The 9,772-nt window shown below is 50.5% G+C and overlaps 3 protein-coding genes across 3 annotated transcripts; 2 read left to right on the plus strand and 1 right to left on the minus strand.

Moving 5' to 3' along the window:
• Window positions 1–542: 542 nt before the first annotated feature.
• GLOTRDRAFT_122650 (S-adenosyl-L-methionine-dependent methyltransferase) lies at window positions 543–2,805 on the plus strand (the record flags this gene model as incomplete). Its single annotated transcript, XM_007870771.1, has 11 exons — window positions 543–568; window positions 698–709; window positions 754–941; window positions 1,041–1,077; window positions 1,137–1,281; window positions 1,409–1,469; window positions 1,518–1,681; window positions 1,915–2,130; window positions 2,276–2,308; window positions 2,378–2,503; window positions 2,686–2,805. Coding segments are annotated over 11 exons (1,128 nt in total), but the record flags the coding sequence as incomplete, so codon positions are not given.
• A 138-nt stretch (window positions 2,806–2,943) lies between these two features.
• GLOTRDRAFT_46659 (Zn-dependent oxidoreductase) lies at window positions 2,944–4,119 on the plus strand (the record flags this gene model as incomplete). The annotated part of the gene is made up of 4 exons (XM_007870504.1): window positions 2,944–3,232; window positions 3,283–3,396; window positions 3,459–3,868; window positions 3,928–4,119. The coding sequence occupies 4 exons, from the start codon at window positions 2,944–2,946 to the stop codon at window positions 4,117–4,119; spliced, it is 1,005 nt and encodes a 334-aa protein (XP_007868695.1).
• A 135-nt stretch (window positions 4,120–4,254) lies between these two features.
• Window positions 4,255–6,881, minus strand: GLOTRDRAFT_140341 (FAD/NAD P-binding domain-containing protein; the record flags this gene model as incomplete). The annotated part of the gene is made up of 15 exons (XM_007870772.1): window positions 4,255–4,525; window positions 4,583–4,640; window positions 4,694–4,895; window positions 5,097–5,173; window positions 5,232–5,404; window positions 5,454–5,618; window positions 5,674–5,803; window positions 5,856–5,861; window positions 5,915–5,990; window positions 6,043–6,124; window positions 6,330–6,387; window positions 6,440–6,476; window positions 6,537–6,572; window positions 6,634–6,739; window positions 6,791–6,881. 15 exons carry the CDS (start codon window positions 6,879–6,881, stop codon window positions 4,365–4,367), a joined length of 1,458 nt encoding a protein of 485 aa, XP_007868963.1. The 3' UTR covers window positions 4,255–4,364.
• Between the last annotated feature and the right edge of the window lie 2,891 nt (window positions 6,882–9,772).

Consider the following 9,772-nt stretch of genomic DNA (forward strand, 5'->3'; position numbering starts at 1 on the left):
CAGCCACGCTGTCCTAGTACTTCGCCATGCCAAGACAAGATGCCGCTAATGCTCTCCTCGCCCTTGTTGATCTTACAGTGCTTTGCATAAAAGTCCGGAAACTGCGTTTCGCGCGTTTCTGTTTGTCCCAGCCAAACAATACCTTATAGGGTAACACCTGACCGAGGGCGCGACGGTCCTCGAGTCAGCCTATATCGCTCCTGGGACACAAATGCCCATCTCAAGGCTGAATAACGTTCAGATCTGTATCTCTTCAGGATATCGAGCACGCAGAGGTCAAAATCCCCCAAGAACGACCCTCATACATGAATGTTGAAGCGTCCCGCCGACCAGTCAACAGCCCGCGCTACGGTGATCGACTACCCCATATAGGTTTGTTTGGCTGGCACAAACAACATTTCGCGAATCACGGTTTCCGGACTTTTATGCAAAGCACTGTATCTCTGCAGCGGCCAATGATGTGATACAGGAATACAACAAAGCTGGAGAAAGTGTACCGTCTCTCGACTCCATCGCCCCAGGAGCGTTCGATAGTCAAGAACATGTCAACCTCAATATCATCAAGGCGGTAAGGATAATCGAAGGCGCGTGTGCGCAGCTCTGTGCTACTGTCGCCTCGCCTGCCCATACAATGGAGAATGTTCTGGTGGACGCTTTCTCTATCCTGTCCTCCATGCTGATATACTGTTGCCTCTAGAAAGCTTTTGGCGTGAGTGGTCCGCTGGTATCAATATATCACGTGAGGGTTTGCAGGTCTAATGCCATGCAGAGTTTCACTAGCGCTGCCTTGCGAATTACTGCAGAAGCAAAGATATCCGATCATCTTCTCGGCCACCCAGATGGCCTGCACGTCTCCGAACTCTCTAGCAGGAGCGGCATCGAGGCGGGTAGATTGTCCCGGGTCCTGCGGCTTCTCGCTACCCAGCATTGCTACAGGGAAGGTGCGATCCAAAGTACAAATGATGCCCATGCCGCCGGATGACCTACACTTGCAGTGGCACCCGATGTATTCGCCAACAACCGCCTGAGTATATGACTAGTGACAGACGACCCGGTTTCACATTATATCGCAATAACGTAAGTAGCTAGCCGAGTGTACGCTTTTCGTTCTTACACAAACACATGCACCTCCCCAGCACTGACGAGAGCATGAAGTGTATCGTGCAGCTGAATCAGACATTTAAGGACGCAGAGTACGCTACTTCGGATAGCGCCGACAAGTCAGCGTTCACGCGCGTTTTTGGCATGCATTACTTCGCGTATCTGGGAAGTGCAACAGACGTCAGTAGGATGTCTGATTTTGCGAAGCTGAAAAACTGACCATTTCCAGCAATATGGTGTTCCGAAAGATGAGGTCCTTGCCCTTTCTCCCTTTCCTCCATTCGGCTGTCATTTATCCTTTTGATAGACCTTTGCGAAAGCAATGATAGGCGCCGGAGAGATCATGAACAAAGGAGCGCTCGCGAAAGGTTTCCTCCTTCAACTGGTACCGTCTGTCTACTGAAGCTTCCGCCCAGCGTATCCTTGGTCGACATTACACAAGGACGCCGTTATTTGCGATGTAGGAGGAGGAAACGGTCACATGTCTATGCTGCTTATGAAGCAATTCCCCCACATGAAGGCTGTGATCCAAGACCAGCCTTCCTTCATGAATATTGCTCAACAGGTCAACTTGTCCCGGGTCTGTATACCGCATCCTGATAACTCATGGCCACTAGTTCTGGGAGTCCGAACATCCTGAGGCTGTTGCGACCGGGAGTCTCGTTCCTGCCCATTGACTTTTTCACGCAATCACCCGTGCCCGACTGCGATTATTACTATGTGAGAGACCCAGACCTCTGAATAAGCTCTGACGACCTCATTGCATTGATTAGCTTCATCATATTTTGTAAATACATCCAGCCATAAGGATAGGACACTTTCATATGTGACATCACTATCAGACATGACTGGCCCGACGCAGAGTGCATAGTAATCCTGGAGAACGTGCGACGAGCGATGAAGCCTTCGAGCAAACTGCTTATCCGTGAGGAAATTGACCAAAGCTTGATTCAAATGATGACGCTTCTCTCAGATGAATTCATCTGCCGACCGGTTGCGGCTACCACCACGGCGAACGCTATGGAGCAGGTACGTCCCCTGTGATAAGGAGTATATGCCAACCAAGCACTTCACAACCTCCACAGGCCCCGGCACCGCTGCTACCCAACTATGGCCAAGGAACGGTCATGACTTACAACCAAGACATCCACATGATGCTCCTATATAATGCCAGAGGGCGAACCGTGGAGCACCTCGCAGACTTGGGGTACGTGGTCCTGCACCGCAAAGTGTATCGAGAATTTTTGGTACTCACCCTTATGCTTCTCAGTCGCAGGTCGGGACTGAAGTTGGTGGCAAACTGGGACTTGGGAGAGATGGGTTTGGTGGAGATGTGCCATGCGTAGGATGGGAGAGCTCTGATTGGTTGACGGCCTTCGGCTTATGTCACTACAGTTCGCAGGTTTGATGTTGGTTTGATGCGCCTTGCACCGAACACAGACTGACTCGACTCTGCCGCAAATCCTTTCCTCGACGGAGGCCGTTTGCCAGAGGAGAGCGTGTCAGCTAGATTATCATGTTTAGCCCTTATGCGTCATAGGATTGCTAAGCTGCTTCGCGTCTAACCTCAACTCATCACACCAGACGTGGTTGTATTCCGCAGGCGCTCAGTCCTCTGTCTACGAACCTCTATTCAAGGAACCCCCGCCCAGGCTGGTTGGTTGTTTGTCCGGTAGCGTCGGCTCGTTCAGTCACCCGTACTTCGTGCGTAGAGGAAGAGGATGAAGGAAAGACGAAGACGTGACTAAGGTGGCTACGTCAGTCCTTACCCAAGATCCCACCTCACAACATATAAATCATTGGTAGGTTTTCTCTATGTACCCCATCCAACCTTTGTGTAAGATGCGCGCAGTCGTCTGTCCCCGCGCCTCGATCCCGCCGTCCGGGCTTGTTTATACGACGACGCACCCGAAGCCATTGCCGAAGCCAGGGCACGTCCTCATCCGCGTCAAGGCTTTCGGACTCAACCGCTCGGAGCTCTTCACCCGGCAGGGACATTCCCCTGGTATCCAGTTCCCCCGGGTCCTTGGCATCGAATGCGTCGGGACGGTGCAGGACGCGGGAGGAGGAAGTTGGAAGGAGGGCGATGTCGTCGCCGCAGTCATGGGTGGGATGGGACGGCAGTTTGACGGTGCGTTGGATTGGGTAATGTGGTGCGACGGGGATGCTGAGCGATAACAGGTGGGTATGCGGAGTATGCGCTCATCCCTGCGAAGCAGGTGTCTCAACCTGTCAAGCTTCCGGAGGGAATGGGCTGGGCTGAGTTTGGTGCCATCCCAGAGACTTTCTTTACAGGTAATGTCGATGCTCGACACTTGGTGGTACTGTACCTTGGTTAAATCCATGCTATCCTGCAGCCTGGGCGGCCTTATCAGAGTCCCTCAAACTCACATCCAAAGACACGCTCCTCATTCGCGGTGGTACTTCAAGTGTCGGCGTAGCCGCTGCCACTCTGGCCAAGTCCTCTCTTTTCTCCTGCCCCAAGGTTATATCAACCACCCGCTCGCCTGGTAAGGTGGACAAACTCAGAACATACGGAGCCGACCGTGTCATAATCGAGGACGAGTCTGCGTCGGTCGCGGAGAAGGTGAAAGAGCTGACGGGCGGAAAGGGGGCGGACAAGTGCATAGAGCTGGTCGGCCCGCCGACACTTGATGACTCGTGCAACGCGCTTGCGGATAACGGCGTTGTGAGTGTTGTGGGGGTTTTGGGAGGCGTGTGGACGTGCAAGGAGTTCGACCCGATGGGTACCCTCGCCCCGAGGAAGGTATGTCTCCAATTTTTCTTTCTTTCCCACATTTACTGAGTTGTATGCGTACATTATAGCACTTGACGATGTATAGTTCGCACTATTTGGACGTATCCAAGGCACCTCTGCAATGGATTATGGATGCCGTTGCACGGGGAGAGGTTCACCTTGGGCTCGACAAGGTGTTCAAGATAGAAGAGGCAGGTGCTGCTCATGAGTATATGGAGGCGAATAAAGCAAGTGGCAAGGTCGTCTGTTTGGTCGACTGAAGACATCCTGCAGAAAATAGTTATCGTTATATATCATACAAGGCTTGACACAAGACAGGCCCAACAAGCTACATTGCGCAGTCCAACTAGAAATAATCACAGGACTCACGATCCCAATTCTAAGTACACGCGCCACGCGGTTCACCCAGTCCTCCATATCGTTGGTATACCCGTACAATCAAGCCACGGCAATGGACCGCTGACCTCGCAGCCTCCGTTTCCTTCGCGTCCATCTGCGTTGGCCCTCAGACGTACCAAGCTCTCGTGCCAGGTTTCCCTTCCACTTCCGCTACAGTCAGACCGTTACCCAGCCAACGCAGGTAACTTGCCGAGTCTTCCAGGTAGGTGTACTCATAATCCTCGAAACGAGGCTGCTCCAGAACTCGGAGATGGTGCAGAGTTGATCCTTAGAGAACCAGATCAATACCCATATGAATATAGCTTTGTGTTCCTAAGCACTCACCGGGCCACAACCCTATCACTCTGCCATCAATCTTGCCGTCTTTATACCAGCTGGAGCACTTCAACACAAGTCTTATGAGCCGATGAGTGAGACAGAATGCTCAACACGCACGTTTTTCGAGAAGACGGTCCTGGGGAAGTAGGCCTCGATATACGCCTGGAACTCGTCCACAGCGCGTTTCTGAACCGTCATCACCTTAATCCTCTGTCGTTGCATCTTCAGGATACATGTCGTGATGTACTCTGCCTGCTTCTCAAGCATCGGAATCAAAGAGCCCACGGAGATCCCACTGTTGGGCCCCCCGACCTGGAACCTGAGTGCGATGTGCCGATTAGTCGATGGTTAAGAACATGGCACAATGGAAATTGTACCAGTTAGGGCATTCACTCTGGCATATTCCGAAGTAGGTCTTCGGATAATCTGACCACACATCTTGAAGGTTTACACCATTGCGTCCAATGATCGGATACCTTGGCTTGTACGAGGTGTCGAATCCGGTGGCAGCGATTATCACGTCGTACTGTCGACGTTCGCCACTGTCTCGATACCATCTTCAGTTACGCGATGTATCTTCGTGTTGACGAAGTGGACCTGGCAGCATGGTAGAACAGAAGTCAATAACCGAGCAATGCACGTATGCTCGGCTTACGTTGTCGGCCAACTTTGGGGCATTATGTGTCAACTCCTTTCCCGAAATTAACCGATCCATGGACGTACCAGAGCTTCCAGGTAACCTTGGCCAGGTGTTAACCGTCGACAACTGAGAGGGGCTGTCATAGGACGATGGGATGGCATCAAAAGCTACAATAAAGAGCTGGTCCCCTGCTTACTATCAGGGCCTCTGCAATATCAGGCCTCGATTCCAGCTTACTCTTCATGATGCTTTCGAAAATAGGGCGTATCATAGCTTGACCATCGTTCCCATCTTGAGTGAGCGGATAAGCTGGATTGAGCGAATCTTCAATCTCGAGTCGCAGTTTCTTGTACTGTTCTGGGGACTCTTTGAAGGAGCGCTTTTCGTCTTCCGTAAAGACATCTATAAGGACCTTTAGCGGCTACAACAGCAAAGGATTGGGCAGAAGGTGGCGTACGGTTTCCTGTCGCACCATCATCGTACTTCTCCAACGTTACGAAAGGCTGAAAAATCCACGTGCGTCCGCGCACATAGTTATCCATGTGCGCCACGTGAGGCTGTAGTGCAGGGACTACTTGTGTCGCGCTCTACAAATTCGAGGATTAGTTAACGAATGGAGACTACGCCGAAACACCTTACGGCGCCCTGCAGTCAGAGATTGAGCTATATGAGACAACGCGTAATAGGAATATCCTTACATATCCAATCACCGCAACGCGACGATTCACCCAAGCACTCCCCGCCGGATCCATATCCCAGGAGGCAGTATGCACGCTAGTTGGACGTAAATTTGAAGATACCCTCAAAGATATGAATCCGCGCGTACATTTTCCCTTTGAAGCTCCCCAGGCCTGCGATGTCTGGCATTCGTATCTGGTCGAGGCCGCCCGTGGCGCATATAACAACGTCTGCGGTGTCATTAACGAGAGTACCGTTATCTGCGGACCGCAAAGTAACCGTCCAAACGCATGCCAATTCGTCCCAAACAGCCCTGACGACTTCGTGATTAAACTATTACGCGGTGCGCAGGGGAATCGATTAGATGAATGCGTTGTGGATGATGATTAGATGTAATTGCCTTCATGTATTTCCGCAGACCAAGCGCCGACGCACAATCACGTAGGTATTGAAAAATTTCAGAGCCAGGCGCGTAAAATTTGCTCCACTGGGTCTGTTAAGAACAATGAAAGAGGGCTTTTGATGGTGCGAGAAATGATACCCACATTCTCTGCGTAGGAGAATTGATAGCCGTGAGAGGGTCTAGGGATCCATCGGAGAAGTCAGCTTCACGATGGCAGTCAGGACAGAATCACAACGAACACATCACAGGTTATGCCTGGGTAGCGATTCTGATACCTGGCAGATAACCATAGTCAGGCGCAAGAACTGGTGGGTTCGCAACCTTGGAGACGCCTACCATACTCCTCCAACATCGCTGTTTTTCTCGTATACGACGAGATCCATATTTTCTACGTCTTTTGTGACTCGATACGCGGCTGCAAGGCCAGCAAATCCGCTGCCCACTGTAACCACATCAGACGACAGGTTGAATGTATTTGAGGATATGACATTACCTATGATCACTTTCATGCGACGTTCGACGTCTACAGGTTCATTGAGTATAGCGAAGACAGAGTCTCTCGTAGGCCGAGTTTCGTGTTGCATCCTGGTTTCTCGAGTTGATGGTAGGGAGGTGAACAGGTCATACTTACCTCTATATAGTCGCGGTCTACAGACTCCTCATGTGCGACTGGAGATGCCCGTGACGAGAACAGCTTCAAGCTTAGACCTCTTGATCCCACAGTCAGGATCGATCTTTCCGAGCCTCGCCGTTTCCAACGGTTGCATTCTGGGTGCGCACCGGGGAATCGCCATCATCAGGTCCCTTTCTACTTCCAACTTTCCTTGCGAAGGGACGACGGGAAGCCCGAGATATTAGCAACTCTGCGAGCATCATCTGTCACCAGTAGGATCTGTCGGCGTCCAAGCTGTCGTCCTATGCCCAGCATCTACAGTTCTGTCTGAACATCTGAATGAATCAGAATCTCACGGGTGACAACAGGAGATCAACGTTCCGAGCTCATCGCTCAGCTGGGTCCTCAGCGCTCGGCACTGGTGAGTGGTTTGAGAGATATGCTGTCGGTAATTCAGACGTCGGTGTACGGAAAGGATACCGATGATGATCGTATAATACGATATACATACACTGCAGTGAATAGAGTCCGGGCCTTCAACTTCTCACTAGCTATATAGCTTTCGGAGATTTGGATACTTATGTTGGCTGAAGTGCTATGAGTTACTGTAGTTTTGTCATGTGGCGGCATTGCAAGCCCGATCTGCTTCAATTTTTACTTTTTCTCGTGTTTCCTCTAAAAAAGACGTGTCGTGTCACATCGTCGCGCTTGTTTTCGCAGGCTGCTGCTCCGCTACTTTGCCGCTACTACCGCGGGTTGCGTCAGGTTAGACTGCCCGCCATCGCCTTTCACATATGTACGACTTGTTTAAGTCGACCATGACGTGCGACCCAGCCTCGCGTCCGAAGGCGCCTGTACCGCCGACACGTCCCAGACTCGCCGCCGCCGAATCGATGTGATCTGCTATGGGTGGACGTGCTAATCTGTCACACGTCGTATTTCAACATCTGTGGCCTGCAATGAATCATGTAGCCCTGTACCGATACTGCATGATGTATAGGAACAGCCGAATGTGACATTAGTCCTTAATGTTTAACCCCAGTGGAAATCGACAATATTCTCATGTTTTTAGATATGTTCCTCTATATAGCAGGTAGAACAATAGCTCTAAATACAGGGGAATGTAGTAAGTGGCACTTTAAATACATGGATTTATATTCTGATGATTTGTGCCGCTATCGCAGCTGGCGTGGCATAGGTTGGTAATAGATCTAAATACATCGAAAATAGCTGCAAAATCAGGAGGATATACAGTCGTGGTGCGCCGCGTATATGGGCTTCCCCGGTATCAGGAGTGAGCGGAAGGAATTCTTGTACTTTTACAGATATTCACATGTGTTCTCATATATTGCCCCCTCGCAAGCCCATCCCGTTGTATTTACACATATTACTGTAATTTTCTACCTTTTCCGTTGTGTCATTCTGACCCCCACCTCGCCCGTCTGTTCTGCCGGTCCCCCGGCAATCGCACGTCCCGCCCGCTTCGCACCTCTCGTATCCGGTACCCACTTCCACCATCTCTATGCGCCCCCCCCCCACCCGCACATATTCCAGTTTGCCTGCGCGACCTGTCTCCCGTTCCATATGGGGACATACCTATTCAACCTGTCCTCATGATCGCCTCCTGCGTTGATATTAAAGTCAGAATATTAAAATTTTGTGATGCAACTAACAATTACTCACTATATCTCTACATTCTCGTGCGTTCCGCAATGTGCCCCCTGCCTTGGGAATACCGCCTAAGACAGACAAGTCATATTGGTTAATAATTCAGAGTGCAAAGGGGATACCTTGTGGTTGAGAGGAGAGTGCGTGCAAACGTTTTACTGCGACGCGACGACTTTATGAATCGCGCGAGAGCGGCAAGTGATGTCATACCGCGATCACTGCAGCTAAATATACACCAACAACTTGAACGCAGTAGAGTCCGCGATTCAATCCGACGCGGCCGACGCGCTCACGCAGGCGACACGCGAGGCATGCGCTCACGCGACGCACTCGAGTGACTCGACAGCATCGCGTCCCCGTATGACGCACACCTGATGCAGGTAGAGTAGGTCGAGGGAGTGTCATGCAAGTGTCATTCAGCAGTCTGTGGCCTCCAAAATATACAGGTAAACATATACGAAAATATTGTCGATTTCCACTGGGGTTTAACCCTCAAGGCCACGACGTCACGGAGCTCCGAGTCCGGGCTAAGTTAAAGGGACACTAGGGGTGCCATGGGTGTGCGTCTGATTAGACTTGTCGCGAACTTCCGGAATCACATCTTCCGGTAAGTGCTTATGTGACCGCAACGTGAGCTTCAGTTACAGGACTCAAAATGATCATTCTAGCTGCCATGAGTCTAAATAAAATATAACCAAATAATAAACTTATTAAATTTATGCACACGCCTTGGCAGTTATACTATAGGCGTGGCGAAATAGATCTATAACTGAGTTTGAATGATATAGTTCGGACTTCGAATTGTTATACTGTATTCGGTAGGTGTTCTCACGCTTGTGGCACCGCATGCACATGCCATCGTCCAGCCTCCCTACCTTTTCACAACGCGTGCAAGCTTCCTACTGAAGCGATCCCATTCACAACTGTTTGTAAAATGAAAGAGATATATTTTGTTGGAGAATTTGTCCGAAAATGCGCTCTTTTACCGCTTATGGTGCTATTTCACTCCCAAAATTGGGGCTGAAGAGTTATATCTGTACTGTGAGATCCGGGACACATAGCTAGGTAGACGTACTATAGGTAGGTAAGTGACAAGTGGTTCATTAATTTTGGGATGCATAAAGTGAGCGGCGCAACAGCGCCGCGGAAGAAAATGATTTTGACTTCCAGGTTGCTTAATTTCTTGCGATTCAC

This window comes from Gloeophyllum trabeum, assembly GCF_000344685.1.
Source record: "Gloeophyllum trabeum ATCC 11539 unplaced genomic scaffold GLOTRscaffold_00012, whole genome shotgun sequence".
NCBI lineage: Eukaryota > Fungi > Basidiomycota > Agaricomycetes > Gloeophyllales > Gloeophyllaceae > Gloeophyllum > Gloeophyllum trabeum.